The sequence below is a fragment of the Apteryx rowi genome, unplaced genomic scaffold, assembly GCF_003343035.1.
Source record: "Apteryx rowi isolate R43461 unplaced genomic scaffold, aptRow1 scaffold_1146, whole genome shotgun sequence".
In the NCBI taxonomy this organism is placed as follows: Eukaryota; Metazoa; Chordata; class Aves; order Apterygiformes; family Apterygidae; genus Apteryx; species Apteryx rowi.
Window position 1 is genome coordinate 69,050 of NW_020447360.1, and position 20,685 is coordinate 89,734.

General features: G+C 39.1%; 1 protein-coding gene across 1 annotated transcript in view; it reads right to left on the bottom strand.

Moving 5' to 3' along the window:
- Window positions 1-239: 239 nt before the first annotated feature.
- LOC112972607 (receptor-type tyrosine-protein phosphatase mu) overlaps window positions 240-20,685 on the bottom strand; it is a gene marked incomplete at its 5' end in the record, with an annotated part of 60,437 nt that continues 39,991 nt past the window's right edge. The window contains 9 exons of the mRNA XM_026079334.1: window positions 240-293; window positions 4,417-4,552; window positions 6,659-6,822; window positions 8,632-8,757; window positions 11,857-11,988; window positions 14,349-14,522; window positions 14,994-15,143; window positions 15,728-15,863; window positions 16,162-16,316. Coding sequence (XP_025935119.1) covers window positions 240-293; window positions 4,417-4,552; window positions 6,659-6,822; window positions 8,632-8,757; window positions 11,857-11,988; window positions 14,349-14,522; window positions 14,994-15,143; window positions 15,728-15,863; window positions 16,162-16,316 — 1,227 coding nt within the window. The remainder of the gene's footprint in view (window positions 294-4,416; window positions 4,553-6,658; window positions 6,823-8,631; window positions 8,758-11,856; window positions 11,989-14,348; window positions 14,523-14,993; window positions 15,144-15,727; window positions 15,864-16,161; window positions 16,317-20,685) is intronic.

The window sequence follows — 20,685 nt, forward strand, 5'->3', positions numbered from 1 at the left end:
CAACTGCCATGTGGTTTGGTGTATGTTTGTATGGGTGTCAAACAGCGGCATTAGAGTGGAAAATGGGCAGTGCAAGCAGTTTTATAAACATCTTTTCGGGCTCTTAAAAAGAGCCAATTATACAAAGCAGTATAAGCATAACAGTGAGAAGTCTTCATCTCATTTACACGGATATCATGGAACAACTTGCTTTGTTTGTGGCGGTGAGAGAAGGAGCTTTGTCGGTGCTCTTTATGCTGTCAGCCAGAATTCAAATATTCCAAAGCTACTTCATAGCAGAATTTGTACTGATCCTGAAAAATCAAAAGAAAACCACAAAGTCAGTTATCAAAGGATCTTAATTAAGGGGCTCAATATTTCTCTTCTGTTAAAATTATTTACTATCGGCAATGGTCAGTGGGAACCAGTCTGCAAATCCAATTTATATTCAGATAAGAAAATCTTTGTATTAACCAGACAATAGACACTACGCACAGTAACTTACGGTACTGCTCATATTAGATATGTATTTAGCTACTCGTAGGAGAAAAATTGACTATGAATAAACAAATTGACTTGCAACCCTTCAGTCGTCTGTCAAAAAGCTCATGTAGTGCTTTATCAGAATTGGAGCTATTGAAATTCCTCTCCAGAAATGTTTATCTTAAAATAAACCCAGTCTCTAGAACTTTCCAGTTCATAACTTTCATTTTAATGTTCTTCATGAACTCACTACACTTCAGACTAAGGGCTGTTTACGTTCCTCCTCTATGTGTAGTTCAAACCCACACTGTAATACTGTGCTCCCTGAGTGAAACAGATGCATTTAGGCCTGGAGTCATTCCAATTAATTTTTGGCATTTAATGGTGATGCCTAAATTAGATTCAACACAGTTTGGATGATTCAGCTCTTCTGTTACCCAGGCTAAATTTTCAGGTACCAACCCTGTGCTTCATACACGGGACTGCTGTGTTTATTTGCAACTGCTTGGCAAGGGGGCCGAGCCCAGGCAGATTGCCTTCCCCTGGCACGCGGACCCAGCCGGCATCCTTCGGAGATGAACAGTCAGGACTTCATCCCTTTCACATCTTCAGCAGGACAAAAAGACCAGTGCTTCTCACTGACCCTCACCCACTGTGCAACCGTAAACCATGTGTTAACTGATGACTTAACAATTTTGTTAAGTCCCTCTTAAGTCCCCACACATCCTCTTTCATTTTCATTTTTACTACCGGCAATATTTAGCAATGCTACAAACATTTAAATGAAACAGAAGAGCTGAAAGAAATAGTAGGTGCAGGTCCCCTGAATCCAAGTGGTTTCTAAAAATTTAGTTTGAAAATACCTACCAGTTTTGTGACTATTTCTGTCATTGAAATGCCTCTCTCTGATGCACTTTAATCAATTAATAAAAAATAACTGAGCATGTAATGTTGTGTAGTAACAACAACAGAGTTAACTAGCTGACAGGACTCAGCCTTCACCTGAGCATCACAAGTAGAAAGATTACAATTACACCTCAGATATATTCTCCTTTCGATTGATGTGAACATTTCAAATGATTCCGTCTTTTGGCCCGATAAGTGATACTTGTGGCTTTGGGTCACATTTGAGTTGAGAAGAGAGTGCACCTTAAAATTTAAGAGTCCAAAACAAACTACAACAATCAAAAAGCCATAAACAAGAATGGACAGTTTCTAAGTTCTTTTACCGCAGCTGTCACTTAAAAAAAAAAACACGTTAGGTGCTTATATTGCCTAAGTTATGAGTGAGATGTATGTTAGGTTTTAAGATCCTGCAGGGTTTCAAAATCTGCCTGTGTATTCTTTCGAATGAGAGAAGAATAAAAAAGAAGAAAGAAAAGAAAGAAGTATTACATAAATTATTTCTTTTCTGCTTTTATTACAAGTATGTTTCTAAATAAATGACAATTGGTCTATAATTACATAGCAGAGATCAAAATGAGATCAGCCACTCATCCATTTCCATTTTTCCATGGTTACTTTATAGTGATATACTGATCCAGCAGAATATCTGTCATTTTTAGTAAAACCAACACCTGTCTTATGGAACAGACTTTATTATTTCCCACAGTATTCACTCATGTGCGTCCTTTGTACATTTTTATTATTCACTTGATGATGGATATTAAAAGTCTCTCTATGTTAGCTAGCTTCAGAGAGGAATATTCATCTTTTCTGGGACACCCTTTGGTAGATCCAACAGCATGTATTACAAAACTCTTTGGACAAGCCGTAATAGAGATTTTGTAATAACATGTGCTACCTTTGGATGACGGCGGTGGAATTCTGTATTGAATGGATGTGGCACTCAGACTTTTAGACTCACAGGGAAAACAAAGGTTTCAGTGAAACGGTCTCTAAGTATGAACTGTAAACATTGCCCTTAATCTAGCGAGGAAGCGCGGAACAGTTTCTTAGAATGGAATCTTAAAGCTACTCTTGGGAAATAGTATTGCAGTTACAATCCTGAGCAATTGTAGATCATCTTTTCTCAATAGGTCTCACAGCATTTTACAAAGGTGGATGAATATTCTTGTTCTCATTTTTCAGATGTGGAAACTGAGGCACAGACACATTAATATAATAAAGGCCAACAGGACCAGGAAGACAGCTAAAGTGTCCTGACTCCCTTTTACCATGAAACGATCTGCATGGAAATTCCTTTGCACCCTTGCTAGTTCAAACATTTGTTCGTACAAAGCAGCAGACCAAGAGTGGAGAGACATGGTTCCACCTCTGCTCTGCCAGTGAACTATGTGGTAATGGGAAGATTTCTGATCTACCACTGCCGTAGTTCCCCTATCTGTAAAATAAGGGAAAAAATACTCATCTCCTTTATAAGTGCTTTGAAACCTCCTAATTAAAAGGCCTTATGGGGTAGGTGTTCTCAATGCCTTCCCCAATTTACTGAAAGGTATTTTTGTATACTAAAAAATATATATTTAGCATTTAATTAAAAAAAATTCTCTGCTTAAAAATGGAGATAGCTGCCTGACAAATCTGTACTTGGAGAACTGTCACAAACTGGAATTTATAGAGAGCATTTTCTTCAACTGTACACCTTCACACTGGTAATTTTCTTTTTATTTCTATAAAATAAATGAATGAAAGATCAGTGTGTTCTGTGGACTTAAGCTCTGGGAGAACAGAGAACAGCAGGACTGCCACATCTCTATCCAAAGCTATACTATCTGAATGAAGAAGTAGGACATTTCTCTTAATATCTGGGAAATAAAAATGTATGGTTCTCAGCACGATGATTCCCCTCCTGAGAATATAAACCAGAGGGAGAAAAGCCAAAAAAGCTGCTCCCTCCCACCACTGCAAAAGCTTCACTAATATGAGATTCACAGTTTCACATTGCTGCCTCATGGTGCTTGTTGCAAACTGCCTCCTCTTTTCATGCAGCTGGCAACATCTGGCTTTATGCCATCAGCCTGGCTAGAGCCTGGCCTGAGGGAGAGCCTGGGACTTCACAGGTATGCTAGCTGGGAGCACTGCGATGGGGGCTGTGGTGGCGGTGGTTCTTCCACAGGATCTTCCACAGGATCCTGGGTAGAGTAGACAAGATGTTGAAATACAAGTCTCAGTCAAACCACAAGTCTCTTGTCAAACCACAGCTTGCAAAATTAGCTCAGATTGGGTGAGCATCCCTGAAGCTGCCCAGATGCTGCTTTCTGCCACTTAAGATGCTAATTCGAATACAGGTGCCTCTCAAGCAGCCACCTCTGTGACAGGAGATTGTAAAACGGTGTCTTGAGGGCCCAAGCCTCAAAGCAGGGCAGCATGCTGCACCCAGCTCCAAATGCACAACTGCACGCTGGAGTGTGAGAACCTGCTGCTTTAAGCTGTTCCGCAGCTCTTGTGACACAGCAGCTGGCACTTCAGCAATTCTCCATTTGAAAAAAAACCCATAAAACACTCTCTAAGAAAATAATTGCACATGGCCCCTTGTTTCTGAACTCCTTTAATCTTTCTGGGAGATAGAGCAACCATAATTAAATGCAATATTCTGGATGTCAAACTGAAATTCATGGCTTTGATAAATATTATGCGATTAAGCTATTTATAAAATATATAATTTGAAAATCTGGCATTTCATTTTACATAACTATTATTTCTCCCATGCAAGGGCTGCTCTCCACTTGGCTCAGCCTGCTAGAAAAGAAAATTAATAAGGATGTTTGGCTGAAAGTATAAAACTCTTAAAAAATTCAAATGAACAGAGACAAAGTCTCCTTGGGAAGAAAGCAGTGTAAAAATACTCTTACAAGTGAAGTGACTTCATTATCCCCTCTGAAAATGACTTGCTTGCTTTGTGAACAACTCCCACTGCAAATCTTGGAAATCTTACTGCGTCTTCTGAGAAAAAGGAACATTTTCTATTTAGTGATGCAGTTTAAATGCTCATACCAGAAGGTCCACCATGTTAGGCTTATTATTCCTCAGTGTCTTCACAGCATGGAATACATCAACAGCCCTCTGATGTCGAAGCATTTCACAAACAATACTGATTGCACAAAACGTCCCACTGCGGCCACCTCCATTCCTGCAATAAAAGTGATAAAAAGGCTCAACTACACTTGACTCTATGTTACAAGTTCTTCTAGTACCAGGAATCACTATGGAAGGTACCAGTTCCAGTAGTGAGAAACCACAGAATATTAATAATGAAAGACATTGAATTCAAAGCAGAACATTGTTTTTTGTGAAATTAATGGGTCAAATGAGCATAAACCTATGATTCAGTATCCATCAGGCTGAAAGCCTGAAGTGAATTGAATGGCAGACTTTTGCACCACTCTTTTTAGTGAAGTCTTGAGACAGCACAGAGAGACTGATGAAAAAAGGACAAGGTACTTCTAGATTCAGCTCAACACCCCTTTGCACTGTAAATGCACAATGTTGTAATGGGTATCAGGCCCAGAAGTGCAATACAGAAGGTGGGTCTTTTAATTTGTCTACAAGATATTCTGGTGGCTGCACTTTTAACGCGGCACTAGGTGGTGCTGAGATACTCCAGGAGGCAACATGCTCCCCCTGCAGCACCAGGCAGAGGGACTTGCTGCCGGGGAGAGTGTATTAAAGTGTATGTATTCCCCCTCCACCCACAGTTTCAGAGGATGAGAACCCAAAGTGACTTGCTAACAAAGAAGCCAGGCACAAATGCTCATATGCATGATCAAATACAGTATTTAATAATACTTTACCCTTGGTTATTTTTAATCTTTAAGAGAATCTCTTTCTTGCTGGAAACCCTGTTATTTCTACAGCTATTCTAATCAGAATCTTTAGGCTGCACTTCACCGAAAATAATAAACCTCAATAATTACCAGAGCGCAGACTAGTTAGGTAGCAGGTCTTTCAAGCCGGCTTCGCAAATGGTTGATTTTCAAAGGAAGCTACAATGTTGCACATCTGTCACATCCAGGCAGTATGAAAAGAGTGCTCTCTGCTGCCAAAACATTGCCTGATATTGTGGGACTCTTTGAGAATTTTAATTAAAATAAAGTCATTTAAAAGGATTATATTAGAGCTTTTTCTTTCTTTACTGCCTGGAAGTGACGCATGTGTGATGTTGTACAACTATTTAATATCATCAACCACCTCAGAGATAACAGTAATTTGCACTTCAAAAGGGTCTTGAATTTCAGCTGAAGGTCTCAAAACATTAATTAATCACATCGCACAATGCTCCTTTGATGAAAGTATTATTATCCCCATACTACAGATGGGGAAACTGAAGAGCAAAGATTTGCAATGACTTGTTCAAGGTCAGTGATAGTGGGAGTTACTAATACACATAGATTTTCCTCCTTAGGTCTAACTTATATTAACTACAAACCAAAGTTCGGGAAGTTACGGGGTACCCTACTCTTGGGTACCAATTTACAAAAGCACAGGCTAATGTGCATATGTCCCTTCTCCATCACGACAGCATCTTTAAGCAGGTGTTTAGTGGAAGAGGGATATGACTTCAAGCACTGAAGGCTCAGTCTCAAAAGCTCAGCTACTGCTGAGGGCAAACAGCATGTACAGTTATTAAGCCCTACCAAAAGAAGCACAGTGACAGACTGAACAAAGGCCTGCACCAGGGGAGCAAACGAGTCACAGGAGGAGAAAAAAATACACCATTATCAGAAAAAGATAAGTCAATTAAAGGGTCATCGCAACTGGGTCATCACACCTCTTTTACTTCTGTGATTTATGTTTGGAAGAGGAATCACACTCTCCAATGCTACTTTTATTCTTCCTCTAATGGGCTATAGCTGATATACAATCCTAAACCACAGAAATAAAAAGTACATTATTCTGGTAGTATGCAATTTTGATACACTCAGTGTAAGTATGAGCTTTTTCATTTGACAAGTCACAGGGCATCTTTATAAAATAAATTTGTACCCATCATCTTCTTACAAAAACCTCACAGGTTGTCAGAGGTCTACCAAAACATAGAAAGGCAAACTCATGAATTTACATTAAAATTTTTTTTACAATTTCTTGCATTTCCAAAGCTTTTGAATGAGCTGTATTATTTATTCAGTTCCAAATTAGATGGATACCTCTTCACTTCCTCACAAAACTTTTAAAACCTGACACAAATTCCATGATAACAGTATTCCCTTACTTTCGTTCTTTCATTTCCAATACTTACAAACAGTGTACAACCGTGCGCCCCTCTCCCCCGTTATACTCTTCCTGCCACTTCTCCACTTGGCGGATGAGCTTCAAGAAAGAGCGTTTTGAAACCGGAGTATCTCTGTACATGGGCCACCCCAGGAACTGAAACTGCTGCACCATCCGATAGCCGTCTTGGGGCTGCACAGATTCAGGCAACAAACAGGAAGAAGTAACAGCATTTTTTATGGGTTATTCAAACGGTACATAATTCAGATATTTGCATCAACAAGTTGTTCAGGCAGATCGCTGCTGATAAGCTACTAATGTAATTTCAATTGCCCTTGAGGAGTTATGACTTTTAATTTCCAACAGAGTTATTAGAGTAAGAGGCTTTAAACAGAATGTAATACAAATAGACTGGAATAGAGCAATGGTACAGCTGCAGGGTCAAGCAAATAATTAATTAATATCATAGCAGGAGCTTGGTAGCAAAGAGAGAGCTGCAATACAATTTCAATCATATAATCTCTGCTTTTTCACATGCTTCAGCATTTTGAAGAATGTTTGCCTGCTTCTATCTCTTTTTAAAAGAAAGGTCAAAATCTCTCAAGATATTTTGAAGCAGGACACATTTTAAAAACCAAACGAAATCCTCCAACTTATCTTGCTTATAAAAATCTGACTACATTTTATTTTACTGTGTGCTACTGAAGCAGTCAGAACCCCTCTGGTGAAATGTTACTGAACAGTTGCTTTATAGTGATTTAAAATAAAAAAAGGGGCATAGAACAAGTGCTAGTGGCAGAAAATTACAGTCCTTTGGGCAAAAGGGCATAATAAACACACACATGAAAACTGTTGTAGTCTAGGATTTGCCACTTTCACTTCCATGCAAAGTGAGCGCATTTTAGTGCCGCTTTTAAAATGAGCACTTTTTTAAACACAAGGGAATGTTGACATTACTTGTTTTCCTCTAGAGTAAGTGGTAATAGAGAGGATGTAAGATTAAAAAGATAAAGGAATAAATCAAAGTGGATGCAATATTAAATACATTCTTCAAGGGGTTTTGTCTGTTTTGTGCTAAAATTGGGAATCTCTTGATTTCCTGGCCAGTTTCTCTCAACGCAGCCCCAGCCAGCCCCAGAGTCTGCTAAAGCTCCCACTGCCACTTTTGGAGACTGTGTTTTATGTTGCCCAATTTACTGGGAATGCAAGGCCTTCAAAACCCTAAAGAAATATCTTGAGGCTTAAAACCTGCTTCTCTGTGAAGAAATTAGCATTTTTGGTATCTCTTTGGAAGTGGTTTTGGGCCTTTCTCTCTTTGTCCTCACAGTTCTCGGATCTCAGGGCAGTTCCTGACTTTTTTGACCCAAGAGTGCCGTGTGTTCCCGGCTGTGGTTCGTCAGCCATACCGCACCAGTGCAAAGGCACTCGCCAGCCTGGCGGGAAGGGATGCCTGACCTGTGGCAGCATCTTTTTTCCACTCAGCTTGAAAGAGATGTCTAGTTTACTCTTCTGCCAACTTTATGGGGGCATATAAGCCAGGCGTGAGAACCTGCTTGTCCTTATACACCTCTTACATGTGTTAATGATTAGTGGGATGGGATCTTCACTAAAAGTTTGGGTCTGGTACTGAAAAACATGCCTAGTATTGGCCTTCTTTGCACAACACAATACACACACACAAGATGGCTAATTTAAAACTGCTGAAAACAGCATTGATTTCAGCATTTCTTGACTATCCATACAATCTGAATAGTGCCTTTATTTCATTTGCATTTAACAAGCTTGACAAATGTATGTGGCATTAAAATTTTTTTTACTGTAATTACGCATACAGGGCCTTTTCCTCATTGATTATGGCATGACCCAGTATTTCACTGTTGCTCTCAAAAAAACAGGCTGAAAAACGAGAATTGTTTTATTACAGTTTAACTTCCTTTTTGTGTGACTTGAGTAGAGGCAGCTCATTTGCTGATAAAATTTTTTTACAAATAACATCCTTACTCTGGCTGCATTATAAATTCGGAATATCCGGCTGATTATGTCTTCTTCTAAATCAGCTGATACGAACTCCACCTGAATAGGACCATGTCGGTGTACTCCATTTTCTGGCCAGTACTGAGGACACAACTATAGAAGACCAAAACAAAAAGAGTGCACAGTTAATCACGTGGAGTTAAATGCTGTCTCAATATGCTTTTCTAGATTTTTCTTTGTGCTACATTTATTACTTAAGTTCTTACACATGCCTTTATAAAATACACAGTGCACCATCCTCCACCAGTTTCAAGCCCTGTGATTTCACTTGTGTGGAACAAGTTTAAACAAATGCCTTTTCACTTAACTGAGCATGCTAATGCTTGCTGCTGTATTTGCCATTCTCTGGTATTTGGAGTAACACATTTCTGACACTCAATGTCAATTCTGCAATACAGTATGACAGGACAGGGGAATGCTGTCAAACATTACCACATCTAGGAGACAGCGTGAAGCCTAAGACCTAAGGCTTGGTAGCTTCAATTGCCCTGAAGTTGATAATAATTCAAGCTACATCAGAATGTGTGCTTTATGCTATACAGGGTGCATCAAATCTCAAAACTCAGCATTTAACTTTCTCATCTGTTCCACCCGTAACTGATGATATTGGCTAATATCAGCATCCCTTTACGTTTTCAACAGCTGCTCCATTTCGTCTCATGAATGTCACTTGAAAATAGTAATTATGCTTTCCTTTGTGCTCAGAAAACATTACTTCTAGGTATCTAGAGATCACAAAGTAATATTAGCATTATTTTGCCCAGCTTTAGTGTCTCATAAAACATGATGGCTTAATCCTGGAACCAATCATCATCTCTGTTAATACATTAAAGAGTAAATCAAGCCTTTCCTGGAAAACTCTGCTTATCCATTTTTCCATAAAAACCCTAATGATTTCCAGAGATATCTAGAGCAATTCAAGCATGTAGCTTTTGCAAACATTCTCCAAAATTCATTATGAACCCAGGAAATTTCTGTTTGCTTGCAGGAGCATTGATCTCATATTTGGAACTTTATTTTATTCCGTAAAACAGCTGTGGTCTTCATTCTGCTGCATTGCTGCTGGTAATCCAGAGCTGAGCTGACAAATCACACTTTCCCCAGATGTTGTTTTGCATTTCTTATAACACTTTTTTCTCAACAAAGCTACTCAGAGATGACTACATTTCATAAAAACAGTCCTTTACTACATCAGTAAAAAACAGAACAGACTCTGATTTGCAGGAGTTCACTTTAACAAGTTAAAAACAGAATTTTGAAGTAGGAAAATATATTTTCATTTATTAAAAAAACTCACATGGTTCAGCCTGCTGAGCAGATTACTTTCTAAGTATTGTCTAAATCTTACACCAATTTTTGTTATGAAATACAATAGTGTATGAGATAGAAAAATACAATAGAGACATGCACCTGCCAGTGCTTAGATCATTTCATCATATGCACAATTCAGTATAGGTCTTTCAAACACGCAGGGATACAGTTCTAACAGACCTTTGAAAAATGCATAGATGATAATAAGCAGAGCTGTTTGCCAGAGCTGTTTCAGGAAGCCATGATTTTCAAGCTCCAAAGAAATCCAAAAGCATTCAGGTCTAAGCATTTTGCATGCATGTGATGCTAGCGACTCTCTTTAAGTCAGACTCACTGTTAAGGGTTGAATTTCATTTCCCAATAGAGCATAACAATCCACATAAATTGTAATATCTATACAGAAATGTAAACACTTCATATATACATAAATAATTATAACAGTAATTATTAAAAAATTTGAATGTAATGTATGTTTTTAATAATCTCTGCCCTCTCTCCACTTCTGTTTGCTCTGAGGGTTTTGAGATTTATTCCTAATGAAAAGATTGTTACTCACATTAGAGGGAAAAGGTTTAACATACTGCAGAGGCAGGTGTATTAACTGCACATCCTAATAGCTTTTAAAAGCCTGTGAGGCTAATAAATACTTGAAATAGCTGAGCATTATTGTACATTCAAAACACAGCCGACAAATTAAAAAAACTCTGTTCAGCAGTCCCTAACAGTCTGACTCCCCTGAGTCTTTCCTCACTCACTTAGAAAATAATCTTAGATTCATGAATAAAAGTTTTCTCTTTCATTTCTCTTTTTCTCCCCATAGACAGTCAAGGGCTGGTATTCAGAAATTCAGTCTTTAAAACAGAGTGTAGAATTTCTAGACATTCCTTTGAAAGATGAAACTGAAGATTACTATGTTTTTAAAACAAATTCTTCACATTAAAAAGAAATAAAAGGAAATATTTTTCTACGTACGAACAGTACTCAACAAAGCTAAAAAGATTTTGAACATATCAAGAAAAAAAATGACATAGAATCTGCTATAAAAAATATCCAGTGCTCTTATCAGAATCAGTAATGAGCAAATATTTACATATGTGGGGTCCAGATTACCACCACATTATTCTAGCACAGGGCTAGTGTAATTCATTGGAATAAAGGAAATTATATCAGTATAAGAATGTGGAATTGCACAGTGGCAAGCTAGGCTCTAGGATGCTTAGTGATTAATGCTAGTGATTAAATTGCCAAACAGATAGGTACAGTTTTCCAATTTTCTAAAGAACATGTACAGCATGAACAACTCTTTTGTAAGGTAATTACATCCCCCCATGTGTTTCTTTGCCCTGTTTCCTCTTCTGAAGGATGCTCAGTCTCCATTCTTGTTCAGTTCCTATCTCCTGGCTAACAACATCATTTTGTGCCAAATGTGACACAAATTTTCTTGCTGGGAACACCGATCTGTTAGTAAGCAGACCAAGGTCATTGACCTGCTTCAGGCAAGCAAATAAAAAGCTGCTGGCTTCTTTTTATGACTTTTGGCTACTACTGCTGTGTTTCAGATTTGAGTCAGAATTCTACAATCAAAACAATTTGGTTTTGATCAGTTCTTCCCAAAGCATGTTTTCCTACCAGAATAAATTGGGGGGGGGGGGTGCACGTATGTGTATGTGCATTAGCATTTTGGTGGAGAAGCTGCTGATGGCCCTACCTATTCCTCTTTCCCATGCGTATCTGCAAGCTAAAAATCTTTTTTTTTAGTGTGTTGGTGTTTAATGTTGTTTTATAAAACTAATTATGTCCTAAAGCTGTTCTGAAGTGCATGTGCTGGAACGCTGAGGCACTAGCACTTCTCTGTTGATCGGACGAGTTTTCTGGACTTACTTGTGCTGGATCCACATCATTCAGCATAACTACTGAAGTGCAGTGATAATCCAGGACCAGTCTCCAGAAATCTTTGACAGTATTTGGCAAGGGATGCTGTGTAACTATAAAAGCAGAAGGTTGCTTGTAGCTCTGCAAAGAAGCAAAAAGAGATGGTAAGAGAAAAAAAAATCCATTCAGCAAAATGCCAGTAATATCCCCAAACATTAGATTTAAAAGTATTATTCTTATTTTCTATATAATTCATACAATGTTTTAGCTCTTTCCTGAGATCTGGTATGTTTACAAGCTAATAAACTGCATTTGGGTAGAATATAACTTCTGCAGGTTGTGTTTCTGAAACTTATTTTATGCCACAGGCACAGAGTAAAGCCATCAGAGGTTTTTGCCTCTAATGAAACTCCTACAAAATTTTGAGCAACAGTTTTGTTTTGAGCTGTTAATGGACAGATGAATCTTGTCTGTCTGCACTTAGCTGTTAATTTGAATGACTCCTGTGTAAGGAAATACCTAGTTATTTTTCAGAAATGTTGCTCAAATTCTGGTCTATCTGACAGCAATGAGGATACCCAGGAGACAAATTTCAGTGCTCTTTCTCTTTTTTTTAATACCAGAGTATGTCATTGACGGAGCTCTTTGGTGGAATGGGTGAACTGTGGATCTCATACCAGAGTTTTCACGTATGTCCTCCTGAGTGTTGAAGGCCAGCACGGGCTGTAGTGGGGCAATTGCCGGGAGGGTTTGTCATTGCTTTCATTAAGGAGGGCAGGGGATCCTCTACATGCCTTGAGCTGAAGTATTTGTACCACAACAGGGCTACAGTCTAACCAGTTATTTGCATCCTTCAGAAGGAGTCCCTGAACAGACCACAGAACATGAATCTAATGTAGTGTTTTGGGGTAAAGATGAAGACACGCAAGACTCCAGCTCTTTGTGTTGGTTTCAGCAAACCGTAACCAGCAGGTATCAGTGCTGCTGTTGTATCAGTCAGCTGCCTCCTATCCTGCTGGTCCTGAACTGCTGCAAGTTGCACACACATCTGAGCTGCTGGAGGGGCTCTCTGCTACTCCCCGGCTTAGAAGCCCTAGCAGTTTTTTGGAGGAAATCATCCTCAGCCTTGTTCTGGTACTGAATATGAAAACTTTGCTTGCCTTTTTGCTTGAAGTGAGCTTTAAAGGCTTGCATGAGGTGACCTGACTGCAGCTAGACAGATGCAACTGGGTAGGGTGAAACGCATCTGCTGGAGACTGGGAGCACAGAGAAAGGACAAACGTCTTCTTCTGCCCTTCAGTGTAGGAGGTATTGCTGAGCCTAGCTGGGACACTCTGGATGGAAAGCATCCCAAATCCCCTCCTCCCATGGAGCCTTTTGGCCAGATATGCTTTTGGACCCAGCTCACTATTTGTTTTAAGAGTAAAGACTCATGGCAAAGCAAGCATTTCAAAGCAAATACTGAGGCACTGACCTTTCTGAGCAGTACTTAATTTACAGAACAAAACCATACTGAACTCTGTGGGAAAGAAGACAGCGTAATGGCAAAACTGTAAACTGCAGAACAAGGATGCATCATTCTAATATGAATGTACCATTGACCTACTGTGTGAACCTAGAGAAGTCACTTAAACTTTTGTTCTCAGTTTCTCTACACATATAAATAAAGATAACACACTTACCTTTTTACAGGAGTGTTTTGAACTTAGGATTATATTAAGAAAATGCTTTGGGAACTTGGAAGGAAAGAAATGCAAAAACTACTATAAACTATTATTACTCTAGCTTCACTTTTCAAAAAGGCCATTTAAAATGTGTTCATTCATTTCTAACCTCTGTTTTCTTGTTGTTTATGTGTGCGTGACAACCATAATTACTGTAGCTCTAAAGTGTCAAAGATATGCTATAAATATCCGCAGACTGTAAAGAGGGTCTAAGTGTTTTCTTACTGATATTCTATTAGCAGGATTAGAATTACCATAGATGCTTTAAAAAAAATTCCACACAGAAGTGAAGAGGAACCATTCATTCAAACAGAAATAAACAGAGAGACTGAAGTAATGGCTTGTGTACGATCTTGTACTGACAGACAATTTTTTTTTTGTTAATTACTGATTAAATTAGAAGCAAAGGGAACTAAAATATTGCTGCAAACCTTATTATCCCATTTAACTGCCTTGGTGTCTTGATAGGTAACTCTTTTTTTTTTTTTTTTTCCTAGGCCAAACTGTTAAAAATTCAAGCACTGAAGAGAAATCTAGACACATTCAATTTATCAAGAGTCCCTGACATGCTCTCTGAGCATGGCTTTGGAACCTTGGCTCTGACATAACATATGTGGGATCTTAAATGTGCTTGGGAGTTTAAAGATTTTGTGCCATGTTTTTGGAAAACAAGCTAGAAGGATTTCAGCCCTCTTGTGCTGACTCCACTTTTTGGCACTGCTCAGTTCGGAGGGCAGCTTATTCCCTTCTATTATTAATGATGTGGCGGAGACTTACATCCATCAGTGCAGCATTAATGTAGTTACTGCTCTCCCCATCTATTGTTATGAGGAAGGGCAGGCATCTGTCAGGAGGCAGAACATCCATACAGCGATTCTTTTCATGATTTCGTGGTAAAAGTGCTATGCTGCAGTCTTCCACACGCAGTGTTGGAGTCACCATATTTAAAGTCTTTCAAAAAGAATAAACAACACAAGAGAAAAATTAACTCAGGAGTGAAAGCATCCAAAAATATTTAAGAACAGATCAACTTGGGATACAGTTTCAGTGGGAGTCAACATGCAGAGAAATGAAAACCCATCACAGTCACTAGGGTTTGGAAGCAAAACACCTGGAAGCACATGCATCTGAAAAATACCCTCAAAGACAACTGCACTGTACCCTGCCTTTTGGAGAAAGGACAGCAGAAGGAACTGTCGTAGTATTTCCCTTGAGGAAAAAGAAGATTTTACTATTATCCCATTGCACTCTTTTTGATTTAACATAACTTAATAGCAATCAGTGACACGTTATTTTCTCTTTTTGCCATTCTTCCCTCCTGGGTCTGGTCCAAAATTCACATGATCATAAGTAAACACTGAAGTAGAAGCCTTCAGTATAGCTGAACTGTACAGCTTCTAAGTAYGGCTAACCACAACTTACCCTAAATTCCTCTTTGATCTGGCTGGAGTTAGTCTGAGGATCTAGTTTATTCATTTCATAGTAAACGGACCTAACTTGAGAAGCTGGAACAGATGTGTCCCCACAAAGACAGGCTTCCAGGATGGCATCATGGATGAATACATACTGTTCCTGGTAAAGCAATTAAAATAATTACTGCGATAGAGAGCACATACTATTAGCATTTTGGTAAATAAAAAATAACAAATAAGGTTGGCGTTCTGATTTTCACTGACTTTACTAACACTGAATCAAGCCCAGACAAACAGTAAACAGTTCACAGAACTTTATCCCATACATATAGAAATGAACAGAGAAGGATTGACTCAAACTAATTACAGTTACAAACAGCAGTGCAATAAGCTCTCTGTAATAGAACCCAGAATGTTTCTAGTTTCCTTATTCTGCACAGTTCTGTAGGTGCTATCACATAACCGGGCCTCAACATGATGCATCCCAGAACAGATCCCCACTCTGGAGAGGTAACACTCATGAGTTTCCTTTTTCTCAGAAACCATTGCAAACATTAAGTGCAACATAACTACCTGCTTGTTTGGGCAGCGGTTCCTCATGTTCCCGTGTGGGTTATTTTCTGCATGTAATTCAATGAAATACTTTGTGGATGGTGCCTACCACAAAGGGGCTCTGGTCCTATGGGCTAGAATAATACCTTTCCTTGCGAAGCGTATAGCAATATTCCCGTAGATTAACAGTACCTCAGTCTGCACCATGTTAACTCTCCGAGATCGAAGTTCCCTCACACAATTGTATATGTCTACAACGCCTTCTCTTTCTGCCATATCGAGCATGATGTCAATAACAATGAAGCACCCAGTTCTGCCAGCACCAGCGCTAAAATAAGAGAAGAGCACAGTTACTGTTCAGCAGAGCCTTGGAAAATGTAAAGTGCATGGGTTCATCTTGCAGGTACTTGACCAGTGGGATCATTACTGAAATCAAGCTCTGCATTCAAGCACTTGCAGGATTTCAGACTCAGTTTGGCCATTCTGGTTTATATTCTAGGTAGCAAGTTACTGTGAGTAGAGCTCCAGTGCTTCAGCAGCCTCTTGCAGGGATTCTGCAGTGCAGGAGCAAAATTAGGTTCCAAGTTCAGTGGAAAACACAGCGGAGAGACTCCCGTTCTGCCTACCTGCAGTGGACAACCAGAGGGCCAGCATTTGGTGGGCTCTTGGATTTGACCTGCCGTACAAATCCCAGCAGGCCTGTTGCATGGTATGGTACACCATGGTCTGGCCAGCCAGTGAAGTGAAACTGCCGAATTTCTCGGATCTCATGAGCACCTCTCTGTCAAGACGACAAGGGTTGAAAAAAGAGCAAGTTGGAATGTGAAAATAATTTGAAGAGTGGTATCACACGACTGTAACTTTAAAAGCCTGAGTCTTGCTGAAACCCTGCCAATGCACCCCTCTGTACAGACTGTTGAAGAGCTTTCCAATAGCTAGAGAGCAAGCTCAAAGGCTATGTACTAACTGGTTTCAAACTCTTATAGTGAAACTGAGTGGTTTAGCACTAGGCTGCTTAGAAACTTTTGGTGACAAGATAGACACTCATCTCTATATTTAAGCACTAGGTTGCTTTGAAAATTCTGGCCTTAAGAGACATGCCATGATCACAAAAGAGGTCAACAGCAAGGCCATGAACAGACAGCACAGATGAAATTTTTCTCCCCTGCTCTCCACAGGAGTTTTGCTGCTGAATTCAGGGACCTAGAATTCCAGCATAATTTTCCTTATCTGTTGTCTCTTTCATAGGTCCGAAAGAAACAGCTGAAGAGTAGGAAACCTTTGTGCACCTCCAACCATATGGGCTGCATTGGTAGACCTCCACATGCCCTCCCATCAGGTGATTTACTGCAGCCTGCAAGGGCATGGGTATGGTGAGACAGGTATGAATCAGAAGCTGATCATGTAAGTAATTTCCCATGTGACTTTTTGGAGCAGTCTGGATATTAAAAGGGTATATGCTAGATATGATTTTCTTAGTGCTTGTATTTCCCCCTCCCCCTTTAAAATTGTAGCTGCCAGTACTTTATTCTCATTAGAAATCTACAGACCAGAGGCCATCATACATATTTCATAAGCAAACAGCATTATTATGACATATCATGTCTAGGCTGGACTAAATGTCAATGATATTAATAACTGGTGGTTTACAGTTTTTCTTCTTAAAGATGTATTTCCTGTCTCAAGCTGGTTTGCAAATAAAAAGTCTAACTCTCTTTGCATAATGAAGTAATATAAACGTCCTAATTTATTGATAGTATGCAAGTCAAGAGAGTCAGAGATTTTCAACAGTTGAGAAATTTTGGCCATGCCGGTGCTATACGGCTGCAGGGAACTATGGCCTCTCTTGGAGACCTGGTGCTCTGACAACTCAGATTGGAGGTCTGTTTGGACTGGGAGTCTGCCCATGCTCGTCTCCTGTCGAAACTATGATGGAAAAAGGCAGGTCAAAGAGCAAAAGTGGAGGTGATATGYAACACTGGTATAGACTGAGAAGATCAGACCCTCGTTACTGAGATGACCTTATATCCTAAAGAACAATTTTGAAACATATTGAAGCCCAGGAACAAAGTGATTTTTTATTTCAAGACACTAGCAAACACATTCAAATACAATATGGTTTCTGTACTCTGGAGATTTTAAAGTGTGTTAGTTAATAGATCCTTTTGCTAGTGTAAGCAAGGCCTCCGACTCTGAATAGCTGTGCGTGGGAGGGGCATCCATGTCACAAATACTTTCGTAGTGCCCATAACTCCTGCCCACGTACGATCCCCCGAGAAACAAAGATCGCATACAAAAATGTAGTGCTGTGACTGTACAAGCAGAGGGCTAAAATGAATGCCCTGCAAAAATCCCTCATGCTGTAAACAGGCTCGATTATCAAGCAATTCACAAAATGTAAACTGCGCCTCCAAAATAATGTGCCCAGCTGTTGCACAGAGCACAATACTTCCTACGTAACCTGGGGACTAGTTTTGTAAATGCTGTCTATCATGCTAACTGTATTTTTGTCTATCATTGTTGGTTATACTCCACTACTTAGAAAAGATTTTGCATATTGGGTACTTTTATAATGAGTTTGCTTATTATACCTACAAAAGAACGATTTTCATGTCTGTAGCCTCCCTGCTGGTTTCTAAACCCAAAATAGCAACGCAACTGCATGAATCATAAAAGCATATGTTCAGCTTGGAAAGACTGTATTTTTCACTTTTTCTTTCAGCTGAAACAAACAGAAAAATGGTGCACATTTCTAGCAATTCCTAGGATGTTAAAAAATCTAGGCCCTAATCCTACAAATACTTATGGTGCTGCTGTATGTTACTATCAGATAACTGTTGTGTTGTAATTCCAAAGGAACTGCTTATGTGCCCAAAGTAAAAAGTATCTACAAAGTRTTTTCTAGGATCAGAGTGTAATTTTCAGTTCAGTTTTCTCAGTGTTATTTCCCTACTCCTCAAAAATCTCCAAACAGATTGGGTAGATGGAATAAATGGAAGAATCTCCAAACAGATCTCCATTTAAAAAAAAAAGTCAATGAATTTATCCCCAAACAAATTAACTTCTAAATTTTATTTTAAGAGCAGGTATGTGAATGATCATCTATAAATAGGCTGAGTCATAGAAAAGATGGTCAGAAGGGACCTCTGGAGGGCTCCAGTCCAACATCCCACTCAGAGTGGGCTGATGCCCAGTCCAAGCCTCTCAAGCTGCAACTTTTGGGCCCCATCCACCACCAGCGAGAAGAATTTGGCACCACTGACTTTGTAAATGTCCTTGGAGTGGCTGTTGGCTGCCATTAGATCCCCCTCACCCTTCTGCTTCCTCCTCTCTGATGGACCAAACAAAGCCAGCTCTCTAACCTCTCCTTGCAGTCCTATGTTCTACAGCCTTAATCATCTCAGTAGTCACCTGCTAGGACTGGAGAAATCTTCTTCAGTTTCTCAACATCTTCCCTGAAATGAGGGGCCCTGAACTGGACAAATTGTGCCAATCAGAGGGGAATAATATTGAAGGTGGGAGTACACCATTAGTTCACACTCAATTTGGAGTTGACAGTAACCCCCAGGTCTTCTGACAGGGGTGCTGGTGGGCCTCCAGGAAGTTCCCAGGCTGTACTGAGGCATGGGTTAATCCACCTAAGGTGCAGAGCTTTGCACCTCTGCTTACTGAATTACTAGCCGAATTTTCAAGCCCCTTGGACTTGAGGCTCTATTGTTCAGTGTTTCAACACTGCGCTTAACTTATCTGCAAACTCGGTTAGGGTGGGTTCTGTCTTGTAATGCAGCTTGTTGATAGAGATGCTAAACAGTACCAGTCCCAACAGATCAGAAATCTAAACTTGAGAAAATTATAGTGTAAGAGCTGTAAAGACTTGACCTTTCAATACTACCAGAACAGCTAAAAAATAAGGTAAATGGGGTAAAAACAAATGTACTTTACTCAAACTACGCTGACACTGCTTTCAGAGGCTTACTGGAAAACTACCAACTATTAAAAAAGCAGTGTCTAAAGGAAATCTTTTCAGATGGAGATTTTTTTTAAAGCAATAAATGTTTAGCGCCTTTTATCTCTATCTGTTTTAATGTACTTATTCAAGACAGTTTGGTTATGAGTAACTGTAAAATCCTCTAGGTCTTTTTTCCATTCCCAGTTAAGAAGTGGAAAGCTAACATCAAAGCATGGGCTTAAAATCTGCAGAATAGAAATCAACCAGTGTCGCATCTACTTCAAAGTGTAGCCATCCTTTCTCATCTGTTTATTAAAAATATCTAAATGGAAGGAAACAACAGGCTTGAATGAATTTGAAGTACAATATATATATAGTGGTATACAAGATACAATATTTCAGTTCATTCAAACTATAATTTTATTATCATTACACTCAGGTTACCTTATTCATGCATATTTAACTACTAGATTGAAGAATAAAACAGGAGAAAAGACTAATTGTTTGTTATTGTTGATGTAAGTACACAGAGACCTCTTTGGAAGTTTCATCTACTTGGGTTTTCATTTACTTGGGTTCAAGAGTCTTTGATGCAAAAGATTATGTTCTTTAAGACCACAACTGAATACTACTTATTATTAGAAAGAACCAGTATATGACAGGTACTGCTACTAAATCAAAGGCTGTTTTCTGAGATAGTTAGTCGAAGGTCTACTCATGGAAGATACTGAGTGAACATTACTTCAATGCACATTTGGGAATCTCTGGTATTCCAAAGAGGCCCTTTCCCATTGTTTTGCAACTCAGATAAGTCTTGATACATACAATTAACACAATTCTGTCCTTTAGCAAGAATTCTGAATAAAACCCCTGAATTAACACAAGATGCCTGACATTAACCCACCCTCCTTGTTTTCACTTTCAGTAAGTACCTTATTTGTTATTTGTATGTTGTTCATATATTATAAGCTGTTTGAGAAAGCTATTCAATCTAGTAAACATCAAAAAAATAAATGGCATTTTTCTAATAAACAGCAATACAATATGCAGATTGGAACTCCCTATATAAAGAAGGACTCCCTACTAAAAGTGAAACTGTCTTGAAAAGAAAGATAAGTTTGTTACACAAATGTTTCATTGCAGACCAGGAATACACTGGACCAGCAGATTACAGTATTCACAATGATGGACTTCTGAATAA